This window comes from Coregonus clupeaformis, chromosome 14, assembly GCF_020615455.1.
Source record: "Coregonus clupeaformis isolate EN_2021a chromosome 14, ASM2061545v1, whole genome shotgun sequence".
NCBI classification, from domain to species: Eukaryota; Metazoa; Chordata; class Actinopteri; order Salmoniformes; family Salmonidae; genus Coregonus; species Coregonus clupeaformis.
In genome coordinates, this window is record NC_059205.1 from 12,022,837 (window position 1) to 12,044,594 (window position 21,758).

Here is a 21,758-nt window from a genome sequence, read left to right on the forward strand (position 1 = left end):
CTCAATTACTTTAGGTCACTGCCAACGAAATGGCATTGGTATTACAGTGGCCCTGTGGCAGCGCAACGTCAACAATGGGGCTGGGGATCAGTCATCTACGAAACAAACAAACTGAAAATGAGTTCCTTCCATTCTGTAAATCTACCCCTGGCCATGGAGACATGGAGCCTGGTGGGGACACACCTGCAGGCGCCATAGCCTTCCAAGAACAGAGACAGCGTTCTTAACTAATGGACTGCTGAGCTGACTAATTTGTGTTAAACAAAAGTTGTCCAATTGAACCAAATTAGATGGTAATTCTACTGCCTACGATGTGAGGTAGGGCTACAAGCCAAAAACAAGAGCTCCAAATTGTTTTCCAAGACAACATTTAAATTAGAAATGAATTCCACAAACGTGGTGAAATGTACATACTGTATCATTCAGGCCAAATAATCATAACACCTGCATGTTACAACCAAGCCCCAATATCACGACTCGGTTTACATTCCACTACTCTAATGTGTCACACAAAACAATTCTCTCCCTTTTCCACACAGTTGCCGTAACAACAAGAGAAGGAGTCTGGCAGTCGGGACCCCATCGCCCACACTCTCACGACCTCTCTCACCTCTCCCCCTCGCCACAGGTAGGTGTTGTTTTCAGCTGTCTCTGCACTGCACTCAGCATGCGATAAAGAGAGAGCAGACCAATCAGTATGTTGTAAAAACATAGCAGACCAATCAGTATGTGATAAACGTATAGCAGACCAATCAGCATGTGGCATTAAAGAGACAGCAGACCAATCTGACCTTTCCAGTGCAGTATACCAGCTAACCACATGATGCTATACAGTATGTTCAGAGTTTTCTCAGACAAATGAAAATGAAGCAGCTGAGCTGACAAAGCTCAAATTACTCTTTTGCTTCTCTTTTGAAGCTCAAGTTTCCGAAGAAGCTTATTTACATATTGCTTTAGCTCCCTACTGCTGAAACCAGAGGGTTTTGTATCACTTTAGGGGAATAACTGATGAAATACACTTCACATGAATTAAATAAAGGTTTCATTCATGGTTATTGATTGTGAGCCCAGTGGAGGACTTAGGAAATGTGATAATTGTTATCCTCAGCCATAGTAAAAGCAGACAGACATGCTTATTTTCATCATAACAAATCAGGTTGTCTAGACAGTTTATAAAAGTTTAATGCTACGGACGGAGTTGAGAGTTATCAAGGGAGCGTGCATTAGGCCTATCACAAAACCCTGTCCTCTCCAGACCACATGCTCGTAAATACGCGTTGAGTTGATTGAATTCAGTTCCACCAGAGACTGATTGCTTTGTATTTAGGGCCGCTTGTCCTTTACTTGTGCGTCATCAGCTCCCAAGAAAGACAGCATCCTGCAGTTATAACAACCTATTTCTTCATTATTAAAAACATGTCCCAGTGATAAAACACTGACAGTCTGATTGTTGTGTTTCAGCTGGAAGTAGTCCCCAAGAAAGCCCCCGAAATGTCTCCGCTAGTGCCTCCGCCAACTTCCAGTTTGCGCGCAGGTAAGCAAAAGTACAATCCTCCTTTCAATTATTTCAATTTAATAGAAGCATTTAACTTTCTAATTTGGTGGTATTATTGAAGGAGTTATACTCATAAAAAGCAGGTATGCAATTCATCTCAGAATTGTCAAAAGGCACCTTCACCTTTGCACACAATAGGTAGCTAAACCCCCCCCAGAAATGCATAGAAAAGTGATGGTACTGTAGGTAACCTTCATCGCTCTTCCATGACAATGGCAATGTATCAAAAACCTCTATTAGAAATGAGGACGGTGCTTTAGAGTGAAACCAGCCGAATGGCTCTAGGGCCACTCGCAGGACATGGGACTTGGCATTTGTCAGCGCAATTAAAGGGAGAGTCGGTGCGCAGTACGCACACTCATTACTCGGAGCTGCCGTGATGATGCGATACAGACAGCCTTATCCCGAGCCTATCACGCTTCATATATACTGTAAGCAAGCCCACTAGTGGGATACAAGCACCCCCTTCAGTATTAAACAGTTGCAACCCAGTCAGGCTTGAGGACAGTGAGACAATGCCTTTTATGGTACAGTATCAGTGTACCACACCATAAAGCTATAGAGAGAAGTGGGGGAAATCACATGAAACATTTTGGCCATGCACAAGGTTACATCAGCTTACATGACACAGTTACATTTACTGAGGGTTCCGAGATACCAACGTGGACATAGATGCTATGGGTCTGAATACTTATGTAAATAAGGTATTTCTGTATTTTTTATTTGATAAATCAGCTAACATTTCTAAAAACCTGTTTTTGCTTTGTCATTATGGGGTATTGTGTGTAGATTGATGAGGGGGAAAAAACAACAATTTAATCAATTTTAGAACAAGGCTGTAACTTAACAAAATGTGGAAAAAGTCAAGGGGTCTGAATACTTTCCGAATGCACTGTAGATGCTATGGCTGTAGTATGTAAGGTGTTGTGCTTGGATAGTTGTTGGTACTCAGACTGCAGTCCTCTGTGTGCAATTATTTGGCCATGTAATCAATCCGATGTGGCGACATGCTTGAAATACTGACACAATCAAAGCTGTTATAAGGACTTTCTTTGTATGGGAAATTCCAGGGGTACGTCTAAACATTTACCAGGTGCTGAAAGAAAGTGTGTTTTGATGAGTGAGGGAAAAAAGTATTTGATCCCCTGCTGATTTTGTACGTTTTCCCACTGACAAAGACATGATCAGTCTATAATTTTAATTGTAGGTTTATTTGAACAGTGAGAGACAGAATAACAACAACAAAAATCCAGAAAAACGCATGTCAAAAATGTTATAAATTGATTTGCATTTTAATGAGGGAAATAAGTATTTGACCCCTCTGCAAAACATTACTTAGTACTTGGTGGCAAAACCCTTGTTGGCAATCAGAGGTCAGACGTTTCTTGTAGTTGGCCACCAGGTTTGCACACATCTCAGGAGGGATTTTGTTCCACTCCTCTTTGCAGAACTTCTCCAAGTCATTAAGGTTTCGAGGCTGGCGTTTGGCAACTCGAACCTTCAGCTCCCTCTACAGATTTTCTATGGGATTAAGGTCTGGAGACTGGCTAGGCCACTCCAGGACCTTAATGTGCTTCTTCTTGAGCCACTCCTTTGTTGCCTTGGCCGTATGTTTTGGGTCGTTGTCATGCTGGAATACCCATCCACGACCCATTTTCAATGCCCTGGCTGAGGGAAGGAGGTTCTCACCCAAGATTTGACGGTACATGGCCCTGTCCATCGTCCCTTTGATGCGGTGAAGTTGTCCTGTCCCCTTAGCAGAAAAACACCCCCAAAGCATAATGTTTCCACCTCCATGTTTGACGGTGGGGATGGTGTTCTTGGGGTCATAGGCAGCATTCCTACTCCTCCAAACACGCCGAGTTGACTTGATGCCAAAGAGCTCGATTTTGGTCTCATCTGACCATAACACATTCACCCAGTTCTCCTCTGAATAATTCAGATGTTCATTGGCAAACTTCAGACGGCCCTGTATATGTGCTTTCTTGAGCAGGGGGACCTTGCGGGCGCTGCAGGATTTCAGTCCTTCACGGCGTAGTGTGTTACCAATTGTTTTCTTGGTGACTATGGTCCCAGCTGACTTGAGATCATTGACCAGATCCTCCTGTGTAGTTCTGGCCTGATTCCTCACCGTTCTCATTATCATTGCAACTCCACGAGGTGAGATCTTGCATGGAGCCCCAGGCCGAGGGAGATTGACAGTTCTTTTGTGTTTCTTCCATTTGAGAATAATCGCACCAAATGTTGTCACCTTCTCACCAAGCTGCTTGACGATGGTCTTGTAGCCCATTCCAGCCTTGTGTAAGTCTACAATCTTGTCCCTGACATCCTTGGAGAGCTCTTTGGTCTTGGCCATGGTGGAGAGTTTGGAATCTGATTGATTGATTGCTTCTGTGGACAGGTGTCTTTTATACAGGTAACAAGCTGAGATTAGGAGCACTCCCTTTAAGAGTGTGCTCCTAATCTCAGCTCGTTACCTGTATTAAAGACACCTGGGAGCCAGAAATCTTTCTGATTGAGAGGGGGTCAAATACTTATTTCCCTCATTAAAATGCAAATCAATTTATAACAATTTTTACATGCGTTTTTCTGGATTTTTGTTGTTGTTATTCTGTCTCTCACTGTTCAAATAAACCTACCATTAAAATTATAGACTGATCATGTCTTTGTCAGTGGGCAAACGTACAAAATCAGCAGGGGATCAAATACTGTTTCCCCTCACTGGACTTAAGCAGCGTTTTCCTGTGTGAAATAAAAAGGGACTCAACGAGCACACTATTGTTCTGGCTTACCCGGAAACCGCTGCATACTGGTATTGATTGGATAGCCTCCCTTTCTCTTCCTCTTTAGCTGTATAAGAACTTTAATATTACTATTATTCATAATAATATATTTTACATTTTTAGTCATTTAGCAGACGCTCTTATCCAGTGCGACTTACAGTTAGTGAGTGCATACATTATTTTATTTTATTCATACTGGCCCACCGTGGGAATCAAACCCACAACCCTAGCGTTGCAAACTGAGCTACATCCCTGCCGGCCATTAACTCCCCTACCCTGGGCCAATTGTGTGCTGCCCCATGAGTCTCCCGGTCACAGAGCCTGGATTCGAACCAGGATCTCTAGTGGCACAGCTAGCACTGCGATGCAGTGCCTTAGACCACTGCGCCACTCGGGAGTACTCAAATATATCTGGGATATGAAGCCGAAGAAACATCCTATATCAGCTGACTAATCCTTGCCCCGATACCCACAGAAACCCAAATCTCATTAAGTCAGACCTGATTTGTCAGCCATAAGCTGGTTTTTCAGGGCTAGAACCTGACACGAGGAATATTGTGCCAAAAATGTTTTTTATTCAACCTTTATCTAAGCAAGGCGTCATGCTGAGACAACGGTCTCTTTCACAGATGAGCCCTTCATGAACACGTCAATAAACAACAATTACACTATACATACACTACCGTTCAAAAGTTTGGGGTCACTTAGAAATGTCCTTGTTTTCGAAAGAAAAGCAATTGATCATTAGAAAACCCTTTTGCAATGATGTTAGCACAGCTGAAAACTGTTGTGCTGATTAAAGAAGCAATAAAACTGGCCTTCTTGAGACTAGTTGAGTATCTGGAGCATCAGCAATTGTGGGTTCGATTACAGGCTCAAAAATGCCATTTACAACATTAACAATGTCTACACTGTAGTTCTGATCAATTTGATGTTGTTTTAATGGACAAAAAAATTGCTTTTCTTTCGAAAACAAGGACATTTCTAAGTGACCCGAAACTTTTGAACGGCAGTGTATACAGTACCAGTCAAAAGTTTGGACACACCTATTTATTCATGAGTTTTTCTTTATTATTCTACATTGTAGAATAATAGTGAAGACATCAACACTTTTAAATAACACCTATGGAATCATGTAGTAACCAAAAAAGTGTTAAACAAATCAAAATATATTTTAGATTCTTCAAAATAGCCATCCTTTGCCTTGATGACAGCTTTGCACGCTCTTGGTATTCTCTCAACCAGCTTCATGAGGAATGCTTTTCCAACAGTCTTGAAGGAGTTCCCACATATCCTGAGCACTCTTGTTGGCTGCTTTTCCTTCACTCTGCGGAACAACTAATCCCAAACCATCTGAATTGGGTTGAGGTCGGGTGATTGTGGAGGCCAGGTCATCTGATGCAGCATTCCATCACTCTCCTTCTTGGTCAAATAGCCCTTACACAACCTGGAGGTGTGTTTGGGATCATTGTCCTGTTGAAAAACAAATGATAGTCCCACTAAGCGCAAATCAGATGGGATGGCGTATCGCTGCAGAATCCCTTGGTAGCCATGCTGGCTAAGTGTGCTTTGAATTCTAAATAAATCACTGACAATGTCACCAGCAAAGCACCATCACAGTTCCTCCTCCATGCTTCACGGTGGGAACCACACATGTGGAGATCATCCGCTCACCTACTCTGCGTCTCACAAAGACACGGCGGTTGGAACCAAAAATCTCAAATTTGGACTCATCAGACCAAAGGACAGATTTCCACCGGTCTAATGTCCATTGCTCGTGTTTCTTGGCCCAAGCAAGTCTCTTCTTATTGGTGTCCTTTAGTAGTGGTTTCTTTGCAGCAATTCAACCATGAAGGCCTCATTCACACAGTCTCCTCTGAACAGTTGATGTTGAGATGTCTGTTACTTGAACTCTGTGAAGGATTTATCTGGGCTGCAATCTGAGGTGCAGTTAACTCTAATTAACTTATCCTCTGCAGCAGAGGAAACTCTGTCTTCCTTTCCTGTGGCGGTCCTCATGAGAGCCAGTTTCATTATAGCGCTTGGTGGTTTTTGCGACTGCACTTGAAGAAACTTTAAAAGTTCTTGACATTTTCCGGATTTTGACTGACCTTCATGTCTTAAAGTAATGATGGACTGTCGTTTCACTTTGCTTATTTGAGCTGTTCTTGCCATAATATGGACTTGGTCTTTTACCAAATAGGGCTATCTTCTGTATACTCCCCCCCCCTACCTTGTCACAACACAACTGATTGGCTCAAATGCATTAAGAAGGAAAGAAATTCCACAAATTAACTTTTAACAAGGCACACCTGTTAATTGAAATGCATTCCAGGTGACTACCTCATGAAGCTGGTTGAGAGAATGCCAAGAGTGTGCAGAGCTGTCATCAAGGCAAAGGGTGGTTACTTTGAAGAATCTCAAATATAAAATATATTTTCATTTGTTTAACTTTTTTTGTTACTACATGATTCCATATGTTGAATTTTATAGTTTTGATCTCTTCACTATTATTCTACAATGTAGAACATAGTCAAAATAAAGAAAAACCCTTGAATAAGTAGGTGTGTCCAAACTTTTGACTGGTACAGTATATAAACACATTAATTACACAATACATGAAAGCAAACACAAAACACTAAATGTTAAACACAATCATGTGAAACAAACACATTCTTCAGTAAAAAGGCCCTTTAACATCATCCAGAATTACCCTAGAGGCACCAACTTTAAGGACTTTTGGAGATCATTCCACATGAGAGACGTGAAAAAACTAAAAGCAGATTTAAGAGCGTTGTGCCAGTAACCGAAAGGTCGCTGGTTCTAATCCCCGAGCCGACTAGGTGAAAAATCAGTCGATGTGCCCTTGAGCAAGGCACTTAACCCTAATTGATCCTGTAAGTCGCTCTGGATAAGAGCGTCTGCTAAATGACTAAAATGTAAAATGTAAAAGATTGAAGGGGTCCGGGTCTGGTAATTTATACGTCTGAAGGTTAACAATTAATTAAGGTATGGCTGAAGTTTATGCAAGAGGGCTTTATAGCAAATAGAGCGTAATGCATGATCTACGAGGCTTCAAGAATGGCCAGCCTACTTTGTACTTCCTGATACCAAATGCAATGATGTGTGCTGAACCTTTGTGCTATGATAAACTGCATCCAATGGCTTCAATACAGTGGCAGCTGCATTCATATAGACGATTCATATAGATGATGACTGAATGATTTGTTTTCTGCTACAAAAGTGGTTGAGCTGAAGGGTGGGGAAACGTGTGTATGAGAAATTACTCACTAAGCAGGTGCCATTGGGTTCATGGCATTGTGGTGTGATGGCATCTTGTCAGGTGTTCAGCACCTTGACTCCAGGCCGTGAGCTTCTGACAGCTTCACTGTGTCAATGAATGTGTTTGTGTTCTAATTGTTCCTTTCTCTCTCTCTCTCTCTCTCTTTCTTTCTCTCTCTCTCTCTCTCTCTCTTTCTCTCTCTCTTTCTCTCTCTCTTTCTTTCTTTCTCTCTCTCTCTCTCTTTCTTTCTTTCTCTCTCTCTTTCTCTTCTCTCTCTTCTCTCTCTTCTCTCTCTTCTCTCTCTCTCTCTCTCTCTCTCTCTTTCTCATAATGTGATCAACCAGCCACCTGGCCCGCACTGAAAGGTAGGAAAACATTTGATCCTTTTTTCCTGTTTTGTCGATTAAATTATACCTCCTTTAATAATGTTAAACAGCCTTTGGTAGTGCTTCATGATTAAATCTTGGGGATATGTAAGAGATTTAAAAGCTCATAAGGTGCTTTTGTTGTTTCCTGGTTCTTCCAGAGCGGATGGGCGAAGATGGTCTGTGGCCTCCGTCCCCTCGTCAGGCTATGGCACCAACCCCCCCAGCTCCTCAGTGTCAGTAAGTCGTCCCTCTCCTCATTAAATATGTAAGCCCTTCTTCCTCAAAGCCCAACAAGGGAGCATTTGGCATTGTCGTCAATACTCAATATAACTGCCAATTAAATGTCTATTGAGCAACACCATCTTGTACAGTAAACCCATAGGAAATGTAGCTGTTTATGTTCAGTATTTAAGGTTGCTAACAGGAAGTCCAGGTAAGACATTATATCTAGATTTGTTTCAAACTTATGGGCGATTCACAATATATACAGTAAGTTTTGTTGTACAATTTAAAGGTAAAATACACTGCATTTCAAACAGTCAGCAATAATCTAATGAATTCAGGGCCTGTGAAATTATACCTAGGCTAAATATAAGCCTTCCACAATCATAAGACCCACACATTTTATCAAAATAGTTTAACCTGCTTTTTTGCAATAATCACTGATCTGGCTTTCAAGGCCGTCTATGAAAATTCCCTTTTTGTTACAAATGTAACCAAATCAAATGTTATTGGTTCGCATACACATATTTAGCAGATGTTATTGCGGGTGTAGCAAAATGCTTGTGTTCCTAGCTCCAACAGTGCAGTAATATCTAACAATACACAACAATACACACACACAAGTAAAATAATTGAATTAAGAAATATATGATGTATAGACATTATGGACAGTATGTGGATAGAATATCTAGTATATCTGAAGAATACGTAAGATTGAATAGTACAGCAATAGTTGAATAGGATGGCATTGACTAGAATACAGCATATACATATTAAATGGGTACAACTGTATGTAAACATTATTAAAGTGACCAGTGTTCCATGTTAGTTGCGGTTGGTGCCGTTTAAGATGAGGGAGAATGTTTTTTATATTTTTATGAGCATGGCCTTATTTCTATTACAGCATATTGGATGACTGTCATTCATATTCCATTCACCCAGCCCAATGTAACATTGATAGGTTTAGGCTACTACATGATACTCAAATGTTCCCTGTACCCATCATAAGGTTGCTACAACCTAGCCTATAAATGAAAGTTTACATGGTAGGTGCACAGTTCGAGAGAATTTTGAGTAATAAAGGTGACAGACAATGACACATTCAATACTGCCTTGCACACTTTTGCCTGCATCTAGTTGATCTAGGGTGTAATCATTAGTCCAACAGTTGCAAATGTGAGTTTCTATTGGACAAGTTCAGGTATGTTTATCCCCGTTCCGTTTGCTTCCGTTTAAGAAACGTTTATCAACAGAATCCCCCGAATGAATACACCCCTGATCACACGCAAACAATTCACTTTAATAGCACCTCTTTAAGGAATACCTGGGATAGGATAAAGTAATCCTTCTACACCCCCCCTTACCCCACCCCCCAAAAAAAATAAAAAATAGATAGACACAAGGAAGCACATTAGATGTGCAGGACAACAGTATGTTGATGGCTGTAGATTCGTGATTCGTCTGTTAGCATGGGAAGAACTGAATTAGCAGGGAGATAATGTGACCATTACAATTAGAGCATGCTAGCTAACGCGCTCTTACAGCAATAACATACAAAAGCACATCCCAGGATGCTCCCAAGATCTAACAGGTATCATATGCGCATATACATAGCCTTCTTGAGGCTCGTACACATTGTAAATATGACAATAGAATACAGTATGTCAGAATGTGACCTACCACTTGCATGTCAATATCAGACTGGGAAGAATTTACGTTAGCGATTTCCCCCTATCTGCAAGCATGACCAGTGGCACCTTTATTGATATGTAAATTCAACCAACCAATAGGAATAGATAAACATAAAATGCATATTTCTGCAGTGTCAAGTGGAAACATAACCAACCCTGTTACACAGGCATTTGGTATATCGTGCTAAAACATCAATTTGAATGAATTCGATATATCGGCCAACCCTAGTAAGACATATGGTACACTAGAAGACTGCTAAACAGGAACCAGGGAAGACGAGGCACATGCACAAAATGTGTCCTAATTTGTAGACTTGTCTGGGATATTCTGTATTTTTGGGGGCTCGTCTGGGATATTCTGTATTTTTGGGGACTCGTCTGGGATATTTTGTGCGTGTTGCATGTCCTTGTTCCCGGATTTAAGTCTCCTTGACATGGCCGCTATGATTCACCACAGAATGGGTTTATGTTCGTCTCTATATTGTCCGCTGGCAGTGTCCCCTACAAAAGTCTGAGTGTCCATGGTGTCCTTTCAGCATGTCTGTGAATTATGTAAGCCAACTGTGTGATAGAGTCATAAGAGCAGGGAACATGAGTCACCTCATTGGTGAACAGTAATACTGAAGAAACACCTTGCAAGCCCTCCTCATCCATCTTAGGTTTTCGTCAGTGTTTTGGCTTGAGGGAGTTATGGTAGAGCTGAATAAGACGGAAGATGACTACACTGTTTTAAACGTTTTTGTACAATGATTTATTCATTAACCCTCATGATTAAAAGCCATTTAATGACCTAATTTGAAGTGAAATAATCACTGATCTTTTCACAAAGGCTCAGGGCATTGGCTCTTGGCTTTGCACTGCTTAACAGTGTTTCTCCCAGCACTATTTCAGCGTGACAGGCCCCTTTTCCTAGCTATTTGTTCTCCCCAGCCCAAGATAATTAGTCACCTATTAGTTTGAATGGAAAGTTTGGGTGATGGAAGCCCAGGAAAATGTAGGGAAACCAAGGTTAATAATTAACCCTAGGCCTGTGGAAAAGCTGTACATCACCAGAAAAGTACTCAATGACATTTCCTCATACTGCACAGTAAACAGGAAGTCAAGCTCAGGGCAACCAAACAAGGCCCATTCTAACCAGGCCCCTATGTCTGGGCCATGATTTTCTACGGCTTAAATGCATGGCAGTGAGGTCAGTCCCTCCCACACAATACCCTATTCAGTGCCCAGTGTCAGTAACCTCTTTATGTAGCGCTAGGCACGGACGCCTCTCCGGTTTCCTCCTCGGAGCGTTTCTCCGGTCAGATGAGCCTCGGATCCTCGCCTCACCTCCAGCTGTGAAACACGAGCTCCTGGACGCTCATAATTTCCACTCTGTCTGTGTGTCGTGCATTTGGTTCAAAATGAAAAATACACACAGCCAACAGCGCCTTGGGCTACCGTGGATAGAAATACGGGTTCTGGTGACACACTGAAAGCTCACAGAATAGACCCAACTGGATGTAGGATGTTGTGCTCTTATTGCACAGTCCCACGAAATCCAATTGAACACACTCTCACTCTCTCTCTCACTCTCTCTCTCTCTCTCTCTCTCTCTCATCCCCCCTCTCTCTCTCTCTCTCTCTCTCTCTCTCATCCCCCCTCTCTCTCTCTCTCTCTCTCCCATCCCCCCCTCTCTCTCTCTCGCTCTCCCCATCCTCTCTCGCTCTCCCCATCCTCTCTCTCTCCCCATCCTCACTCTCTCTCCCCCGCCCGCCCTCTCTCTCTCTCTCTCTCTCTCTCTCTCTCTCTCTCCCCCATCCCCCTCTCTCCCCCTCTCTCTCTCTCTCTCCCATCTCTCTCTCTCTCCCATCTCTCTCTCTCTCTCCCCATCTCTCTCTCTCTCTCCCACCCCCCATCTCTCTCTCTCTCCCATCCCCCCCTCTCTCTCTCTCTCTCCCCCATCCCCCTCTCTCTCTCTCTCTCCCCCTCCCTCTCTCTCTCTCCCCATCCCCTCTCTCTCTCTCTCTCCCCATCCCCTCTCTCTCTCTCCCCTCCTCTCTCTCTCGCCTCTCTCTCTCCCCCATCCTCTCTCTCTCGCTCTCTCTCTCCCCATCCTCTCTCTCTCTCTCTCCCCCATCCCCCTCTCTCTCTCTCTCTCGCTCTCTCTCTCTCTCTCTCTCTCTCTCTCTCTCACTCTCTCTCTCTCCCCATCCCCTCTCTCGCTCTCTCTCTCTCCCCATCCACTCTCTCTCTCGCTCTCTCTCCCCATCCTCTCTCTCTCGCTCTCTCTCCCCATCCTCTCTCTCTCTCTCCCCGCCCTCTCTCTCTCTCTCTCCCCCAGTCCTCCTCCTCCTCCCAGGAGCTCTTGCACCAGCTGCCCTTCCAGCCCACGGCAGATGAGCTTCATTTCCTGTTTAAACACTTCCGGAGCACGGAGAGTGTAGCGGACGAGGAGGGGCAGCCCTCACCCCCTGTGAGGCTCCGCTCCCGCAGTCTCAGGTAAGCACACACACCAATAAGATCACCAACACACTTAAAGGAACAGTTCACCCCAAAATAAAACGTTTGTCAGATGTTTTCACACCTCGAAAGTAATCACATAGACGTTTTTTCACTGGGAAAATTTAACTTTGCTAAAATTGCATTGTGACTAGTTTTTTATGAAGTACAGTAACTTGCTTCTTACTTACAATGGCTTTATCTCAATCACAGTACTTCCTTTGACAAACATTGGTGTGGATTCTTATCTGTGCATAGAGGTGAAGGCTTTTCCATCCACTTTGCATAAAGCTATTGAGTACTCAGATTGTTGACTTCATCCAGCCATCCAGGCTCTGTTTGCATAATAGTGTTTATGTTCTTACGTCATGGTGTCTCCTAGTCAGTTAGTCACCCCTCAATAAAACACAGACGTGTCTCCTGCCCATCTGGTTCTAGTGGTGGTTAGGAGGCTGCTGTACAGACGTTTGGAGTGTCTATGAGAGTTTTGCTGTGGTTTAATGTGGTCAGCTTTCCTGTGACGTGTACTGTGTGGGCCAGCGAGCACAGAGCTGCTAAGACTGGCCCGTGCTTGCTAGTGACACAGATATACAGGACAGATTTCAACGAACAGGCCTCCATGTTGGCACCAAACGTTTCGTGGCCATAAGCTTTAGCATTTTTACTAGACAGTGCTATGAGAGCAACCAGTCTTTCACAAACACGATAATATGACAACAAATGTACATACAAAGGATCCCACTAACATTTGTAAACATATATTTTTATTAACAACAAAATTCGACTTCTTAAACTCTGTTTTTGGAGTTTGAGTACCAAGACTCAGCCAGCTGTTTGAAGTTTACTTAATTTAGATCAGGGAAAAGCAAAACGTGTCAGCCGCAGTTTTCCGTCTCCTCTTTCGACAATTTTTTAAGAAGACCAAGATGCCCAGAGAGAAAGGCCAAAGGGAGATTATGATGGTCAAATCATTATGCAATGTAGCTATTATTTTAATACATTATGCAACAAAATGAAGCTCATTTTGTAATGCAGTTCAGATTCATTTCAAACAAGGGAAAGGGTTATATTACACAGGTGATATTTGGGGTGTCCTAGAAATAGCGGTCTGGACAAATGTTGATATTTTTAAAGCTGCAGTACGTAACCTTTTGGGTGACCCGACCAAATTCACATAGAAATGCGAGTTATATATCTGTCATTCTCATTGAAAGCAAGTCTAAGAAGCGGTAGATCTGTTCTATGTGCACTATTTCTATGCTTCCCGTTCTTATGTTACGTTTTTGCGTCTTTTACTTTCGGTTTTGTACACCTGCTTCAAACAGCTGAAAATACAATATTTGGTGTTATGGAAAATATATTTCACTGCGGTTTAGATGGTACAATGATTCTCTAAACATTGACTGCTTGTTTTGTCACAAACTGAAATTAGGCAAACTATTCAAATGTTAGCAACCAGGAAATGGCGGATTTATTTCTGCTTATTGCACCTTTAATGGTTATGGGGATCCTGATGAGACTGCCCTGATTTGAGCCCTACACTCCTGGGCACTCATGTAATCAAACCCAAGTGAAGACAACAAGTGTGGTCATGACTACATAACTGTTGAACTAAACTTAGTCATAAGTGGCATTTGATACATGTTTTCTGTGCTTACATTTGATTTGAAAGTTCTAATAGTCGTAGCGCAAAGATGATTCTAATGAAGAAATGGAGAGATTGTCTTTTCGTCTCTTCCTACAGCCCTGGTCGGACATGTGGCACCTTTGACAATGAGATTGTAATGATGAACCACGTTTACAAAGAGCGCTTTCCGAAGGTAGGTGTTATTTCCTGACTCGCCACACTGCTTTTCCTAGCACATCAATAGATTCATCATGTACATGTCTGATCTTCTTGGCAAAATACTTTCATCTTGTTTACTTTTAACTTTTATCTGCTTCTCCATGTGCCTATTTCACTAATGTAAGATTTGAATCCTCTCTATTTTAAGTGTCTATGAAGTGCATTGTGACGTACAGTACATTCGGAAAGTGTTTAGACCCCTTGACCTTTTTCCACATTTTGTTACGTTACAGCCTTATTCTAAAATTGATTAAATTGTTTTTTTCCCCTTATCAATCTACACACAATACCCCATAATGACAAAGCAAAAACTGGTTTTTAGAAATGCTTAGAAATTTATAAAGAAAAAAAAAAATGAAAATATCACATTTACATAAGTATTCAGACTCTTTACTCAGTAGGTCATTCAGGGACATGTCCCAAAGCCACTCCTGTATTGTCTTGGCTGTGTGCTTATGGTCATTGTCCTGTTGGAAGGTGAACCTTCGCCCCAATCTGAGGTCCTGAGCGCTCTGGAGCAGGTTTTCATCAAGGATCTCTCTGTACTTCGCTCCGTTCATCTTTTACGTCGATCCTGGCTAGTCTCCCAGTCCCTGCAGCTGAAAAACATCCCCACAGCGTGATGTTGCCACCACCATGCTTCACCGTAGGGATGGTGCCAGATTTCCTCCAGACGTGATGCTTGGCATTCAGGCCAAAGAGTTCAATCTTGGTTTCATCAGACCAGAGAATCTTGTTTCTCATGGCCTGAGAGTCCTTTAGGTGCTCTTTGGCAAACTCCAAGCGGGCTGTCATTTGCCTTTTACTGAGCAGTGGCTTCCATCTGGCCACTCTACCATAAACGCCTGATTGGTGGAGTGCTGCAGAGATGGTTGTGCTTCTGGAAGGTTCTTCCATCTCCACAAAGGAACTCTGGAGCTCTGTCAGAGAGACCATCGGGTTCTTGGTCACCTCCCTGACCAAGGTCCTTCTCCCCCGATTGCTCAGTTTGGCCGGGCCGCCAGCTCTAGGAAGGGTCTTGATGGTTCCATACTTCTTCCATTTAAGAATGATGGAGGCCACTGTGTTCTTGGGGACCTTCAATGCTGCAGAACATTTTTGGTACCTTTCCCCAGATCTGTGCCTCGACACAATCCTGTCTCTGAGCTCTACGGACAATTCCTTCAACCTCATGGCTTGGTTTTTGCTCTGACATGCACTGTCATCTGTGGGACCTTATATAGACAGGTGTGTGCCTTTCCAAATCATGTCCAATCAATTGAATTTACCACAGGTTGTAGTTGTAGAAACATCTCAAGGATGATCAATGGAAACAGGATGCACCTGAGCTCAATTTCGAGTCTCAGCAAAGGGTCTGAATAATTATGTGAATAAGCTATTGCTGTTTAAAATTTGTAATACATTTGCAAAAATGTCTAAACCTGTTTTCGCTTTGTCATTATGAGGTATTGTGTGTAGGTTGATGAGAAAAAATAAAATAATCATAAATTTTAGAATACGGCTATAACGTAACAAAATGAGGAAAAAGGAAGGGGTCTGAATACTTTCCGAATGCACTGTATTTGTGAAATGCATAACATTTAATGTGATTTTCCAGGCCACAGCCCAGATGGAGGGGCGTCTGCTGGACATCCTCGCCGACTGCTCCCCAGACAGCAACTTGCCGCTGGCCGACGGCGTGCTGGGCTTCATCCAGCACCAGCTAGTGGAGCTGGCCAGAGACTGCCTAGACAAGTCCCAGATGGGCCTGGTCACCTCACGCTACTTCATAGAGCTACAGGAGAACCTGGAGAAGCTACTGCATGAGGTAGGCTGAATTTCTTGGATGAGTAAGCTAAAGTATAATGCAGTTTATACAGTATGCACAAGGCAGGCTCTCTCATATAAATAGATGTACTTGAGTGTTCTCAGGGATGGAACTTTTAGGCACTGTCAAATTGCTGTGGTCTGAGGAGCTTTGCCATTTCTAGTAATTATATTTCTATTAGCTCTCTACTGAATGAGTCAGCTAAAAGTGTACGTATGTTCAATTAAAAATGCAACAGGGAGGGACTTGGCCACGGTCAGATTCAGGGTGTTTTCCCTCCTCCGTGATAGGTTTGTAGAGGAAAGTATTGCTGCGTGTCAGGATGCCCCCCGACTGAGTCAGATTTAGTGGTTTTAAGTTTTTTCCCCAAGATACTGCATCTTGCTAAATCACTACTGCTTTTGATGTATTTACACTAACAGGTTACTGAGATGTCACTGGTATCCCACCCCCCATTTGTGAATGCTTTATTAGCCAAGGTTCACTGGCTCACGTCACATGACACGTGAGACACAAAATAAACATCACTTCAAACCAAATGTTTTCTGCATTGTTTCCTGCAGTATTTGTCTTCTTTTTTTTTAGATAAATGTTTTGCATTGATCGCACTTCCGAAAGCCTCGAATGTCCTCAGTGTTGTATTTTTGTACTGTATTGGACTTGGACGTTTGATAGGTTCTCACAGTGCTAGGATTCTAATCTAGACTATTAGTCGGTGCCGGTGCAATTGCCATTTTACATTAAATGGATCTCTCCAGTCTTGCTTGTGATTGCATAACTAGGGCTTATTGCGTAACTTTCCATAGGACCAATGCTTGACCATTGCTCTCCATAAAATGGCTTGCCTTCATGTTCTGCTTTGTTAGAGCTTTTTGGCAGAGTTTTTCCCTGTAGTTAATGTAAACTAGGAAAGTATGGTCATTCGTTTTTTCAAATATAGGACGCATCTCAGAGTTTTTAAGAACATTGAGTCCTCTTATAACGGGTCAGTTTTTGTCCGAGGATGTGCTCTTTCCTAAAAAAGGACCACAGCCTAGACAGAATTACAGTATTATGCAACCTTGTCATTGTACGTACACTTTGTTGTGCCCTCGCAGGATCCTCACTACTCCCTGATCCCCTATCACAATCACTTTGTCAAAGCATTGAGTTAGTAGAACATTGTAAATTGGACTTTTCAAAAAGTTAATTCTCACGCCTGGATACTCAGGCTTAAAAATGCTGCAATATAATTGCAATGGATATTTTAAGTAACATTTTGTAAGTTACGCTTACACGATTGCAGCAGTATAAGGCTCCATTATAGACAAACCAAGTACTAACAGATTACTAATGAGAAGCCATTCAAATAACTCTCTTTGACCCTAATCTTTGCATAAGTGACAACAGTCACTCATTATTGTGTTATGGAAGAGCCAATGTATCACAAGGGAATGTTTTGAAGCCAATGTTTCATACCAATCACCGCCCTGTCATGATTAACTATGGCATATATCAGGCATATAACGTGTCTCTATCTATCCGTATTGTTTTTGTCTTGGTCATCAGGCGTACGAGAGGTCCGAGAGCGAGGAGGTGACCGTTATCATCAAGCTGGTGAAGAAGATTCTCATCGTCATCTCCAGGCCAGCCAGGTTACTGGAATGTCTGGTAGGATTCACACACTCATCTCCAGGCCAGCCAGGTTACTGGAATGTCTGGTAGGATTCACACACTCATCTCCAGGCCAGCCAGGTTACTGGAATGTCTGGTAGGATTCACACACTCATCTCCAGGCCAGCCAGGTTACTGGAATGTCTGGTAGGATTCACACACTCATCTCCAGGCCAGCCAGGTTACTGGAATGTCTGGTAGGATTCACACACTCATCTCCAGGCCAGCCAGGTTACTGGAATGTCTGGTAGGATTCACACACTCATCTCCAGGCCAGCCAGGTTACTGGAATGTCTGGTAGGATTCACACACTCATCTCCAGGCCAGCCTGGTTACTGGAATGTCTGGTAGGATTCACACACTCATCTCCAGGCCAGCCAGGTTACTGGAATGTCTGGTAGGATTCACACACTCATCTCCAGGCCAGCCAGGTTACTGGAATGTCTGGTAGGATTCACACACTCATCTCCAGGCCAGCCTGGTTACTGGAATGTCTGGTAGGATTCACACACTCATGATTTATTTTCCTCTTCTCCTTTTCAGGAAGTTGTGCTCCCTAAAGCAATTGCCAACCAACACAACTAATATGATACAGTATGGCCATGATGCCTTTTGCCCAGCCTCTATGATGTCGTTAATTATTTTTCATAGGTTAAGTACACTGAGGTAGTGTTAAGTACTCCACCACTGAACATACTTGATATCTTGTTACAGGGTTATAACACTGTAATAACCCTGGTATACATATACCTATCTATGTAATGTCAATTATAATAATAACCAATATTCCTATTGGCTTTTCACCCCAATAGGAGTTTGACCCGGAGGAGTTCCTTCACCGTCTGGAGGCAGCGGAGGGCCACGCCAAGGTGGGCCAGGTCATCAAGACAGACATCCCCCGCTACATTATCAGCCAGCTGGGTCTCACCAGAGACCCTCTGGAAGGTACAGTACTACAGGGTTCCTCATCCTGACTGGGAAAATATGCTTTCTTCATGAAACACCATTTCCCACCTAGGAATGCTAGTCCCGGATGTTGCGTATCGCAGGGCGCAGCATTAGGAAGTAGCATTAGCTACTAGCATGGTGGTGGAAAATGGTGTTTCATAATGAAAGTACTCATATTTTCCCTGTTTTCCCCCCCCTTCTCACTATTAAATCTAGTTAAGGAGGAAATCGACGCCTTTGCAGCCTGAATGGAGAATGTTTTAGGTACAAACCGGTCCACGGGGGATACAAGTGTATTGCCAGCTACATACAATGCGTTTGGACAGTAAAATGAAACCATCAATACCAGATCAATATCGCCATCTGCCAGCCTTTTGGCTATTTCTGTTGTTCTTCCTGGTACATTCCAGGGTTGACTTCACCTTAAGTTTCCCATGCTCAGTTCCAAACCAACCACTATCTCTTAAGTTGAAGCACTATAGGTTTAGTTGGAAACCTGGCCAAGCAGCTACCTGTTGAAAAGATGCTGTTACTTAGTGATTCTCCCATAGTGTCTCTGACTATAATATGCAATAGATCAACTTGGGATAGCACTGAGTTGAAGAGGGGTGAGAGTCCATGGGTCATGTTCATTAAGGCACGCAACATAAACGTTTGAATGTTTTTTGCTACAGAAAATGAAAATGAGTGTCACGTATTGTCCAGGTAGTCTCTCCCTGTTTCAGTGTGTTTTCTTCCGTTTGGTGCCTGACCATGGTCTCTCTCCCGCTGTTGTACTGTAGACATGGTCCTTCTGGAGCAGACCAGCCCTGGGCACGGAGCGGCCTGCAGAGACGCTGACGACACTGGGGAGGTAAGGCAACCAGAAACAGTTACAACAAGTTCGGCCCCATGATGGTTAGATCATAGTGATGTAAAGCATTGTATTAGCATAGTGTAGCAAGTACTGTGTAGGCCTATAGCATGAACTAGCATGTTCTAGAATTTAGTTTGCTTGGCTTTGGATGAGATGCATAGAACAAAGTAACGAAAGCTCTTTTAAAAGTAACACGTACTACGGCAGTTACACGGCTTGCTTAGCCGCTTCGATCTGGCAAATGTTTTGTGTTCGGGACAAATAGCTTTGTTCATCAATTTTGTGTCTCAGAACCGGACAGCCTGCACTCCTTCTCGCAGGAAACCGCTGGAGAGCGACTTTGAGACCATCAAGCTCATCAGCAATGGGGCCTATGGGTGAGGAAGAGCTCTTCATTTAGAGCGGTCTTTGAGGAAATCTGAGTGCTGAACGCAGAAGTGAAACTGAAAGTGGATGACTTGAATGTGTGTGGTGCCATACAGTTGGCTAAACAAATGCCACACCGATGTTTATGACACACTTCCCAAATGCCTGTTCAAATATGTTGTTAGTGCAGTGAGGACCTATTACACCTGTCCAATCGTCTCAGATCTCCACGGTGCCTGGGGGTAGGGACTAGGGGTTGTTTCTGGACAGAGCTTGTGTCTTACTAGTCTTCTAGAAGACTGCTTCCTCTCTTTCATCTGCACTGATCTGAAAACAAAATATGGCAAAAGCAATATGATAGATGCTCACTGATCATGCTCACTGATCATGCTCTCTCACATCAGTGCAGAAGAGGTAACTTAGGGCTGTTATGAAGAAGCAACCAATAACTGTCTCTCTCTCTCTCTCTCTCGCTCCCCTTTTCCATGGTCCCAGTGCTGTGTTCCTGGTGAGGCACAGGGAGACCCGGCAGCGTTTCGCCATGAAGAAGATCAACCGGCAGAATCTGATGCTGAGGAACCAGATCCAGCAGGTGTTTGTGGAGCGGGACATCCTGACCTTCGCTGAGAACCCCTTCGTGGTCTCCATGTTCTGCTCCTTCGAGACGAGACGACACCTCTGCATGGTCATGGAGTATGTAGAAGGTAGGTTCTTAATGAAGATATATATACCCGTGCAGACTCACACAGACATATAATGTATATGGAAAGTAGGATCCACTGGAATGATATACAAGATACACACTGTCACACTCACTCACAAACACATACACACACACACACACACACACACTGATTTGAAGCCCAAGGCAGAGATTTAGTTGAATCGGTTGTCAGATAATAAAGTTATATTGTAGCGGGTGTAACTTTGCTGCCTTGCAGTTCAAATTCAAGTCGCAGCAGCAAACAAATCAAAGTAGGCTCTCATGGTTGTTGCTGCCAGCCTGTTGACATGCCGCCTTCCTCCTCAGGTGGAGACTGTGCCAGCCTGTTGACATGCCATCTTCCTCCTCAGGTGGAGACTGTGCCAGCCTGTTGACATGCCATCTTCCTCCTCAGGTGGAGACTGTGCCAGCCTGTTGACATGCCGTCTTCCTCCTCAGGTGGAGACTGTGCCAGCCTGTTGACATGCCGTCTTCCTCCTCAGGTGGGGACTGTGCCAGCCTGTTGACATGCCATCTTCCTCCTCAGGTGGAGACTGTGCCAGCCTGTTGACATGCCATCTTCCTCCTCAGGTGGGGACTGTGCAAACCTGTTGAAAAACATTGGACCGCTGCCAGTGGACATGACCCGGATGTACTTTGCGGAGACGGTCTTGGCACTGGAGTACCTCCACAACTACGGCATTGTACACAGAGACCTGAAACCTGACAAGTGAGTGTGGAACCTAACTATCCAGGTGTCCTGCTCATAATATACAGTGTGGCAGTTGGACAGTATTCTGCATTGTGTTCATGACGTTGGCTTTTTCAAACTAAGCTGGTGGCACCTTAATTGGAGAGTAAGGGCTCGTAGTAATGACTGGAGCGGAATAGGGGGAATGGTATCAAATACATCGAACATGGTTTCCATGGTTTCCAGGTGTTTGATTCCATTCCATTCACTCCGTTCCAGCCATTATTATGAGCCGTCCTCCCCTCAGCAGCCTCCACTGGCCTACCGGTATATCATTTTTCGACCTAGGCCTATGTATTATTTTTCAATACTAGGCCTATATTATTTTTCAAAGTAGGCATTTGAAGATGGTAAAGAGAGAAAGGAGAGGAGGGGGCTTTGGTTATAGGTGTATGTATGTACCGTGTACGCCATACATTCTGGACGTTCTTTGCACTAAGGCTTTTTC

General features: G+C 43.4%; 1 protein-coding gene across 3 annotated transcripts in view; it reads left to right on the forward strand.

Annotated features, from left to right (window-relative positions):
- LOC121581685 (microtubule-associated serine/threonine-protein kinase 3) overlaps positions 1-21,758 on the forward strand; it is a 68,117-nt gene that overhangs the window by 29,571 nt on the left and 16,788 nt on the right. For 2 of the 3 annotated variants that reach the window (XM_045224680.1, XM_045224679.1), the window contains 13 exons: positions 540-628; positions 1,462-1,534; positions 7,966-7,986; positions 8,148-8,226; positions 12,223-12,380; positions 14,125-14,200; positions 15,824-16,033; positions 17,582-17,683; positions 18,499-18,631; positions 19,417-19,487; positions 19,782-19,867; positions 20,352-20,560; positions 21,151-21,289. In XM_045224680.1, coding sequence (XP_045080615.1) covers positions 540-628; positions 1,462-1,534; positions 7,966-7,986; positions 8,148-8,226; positions 12,223-12,380; positions 14,125-14,200; positions 15,824-16,033; positions 17,582-17,683; positions 18,499-18,631; positions 19,417-19,487; positions 19,782-19,867; positions 20,352-20,560; positions 21,151-21,289 — 1,446 coding nt within the window. Of the gene's footprint in view, positions 1-539; positions 629-1,461; positions 1,535-7,965; positions 7,987-8,147; positions 8,227-12,222; positions 12,381-14,124; positions 14,201-15,823; positions 16,034-17,581; positions 17,684-17,741; positions 18,134-18,498; positions 18,632-19,416; positions 19,488-19,781; positions 19,868-20,351; positions 20,561-21,150; positions 21,290-21,758 lie in introns of those variants that run through there. The other variant, XM_045224681.1, reaches the window with a different exon arrangement.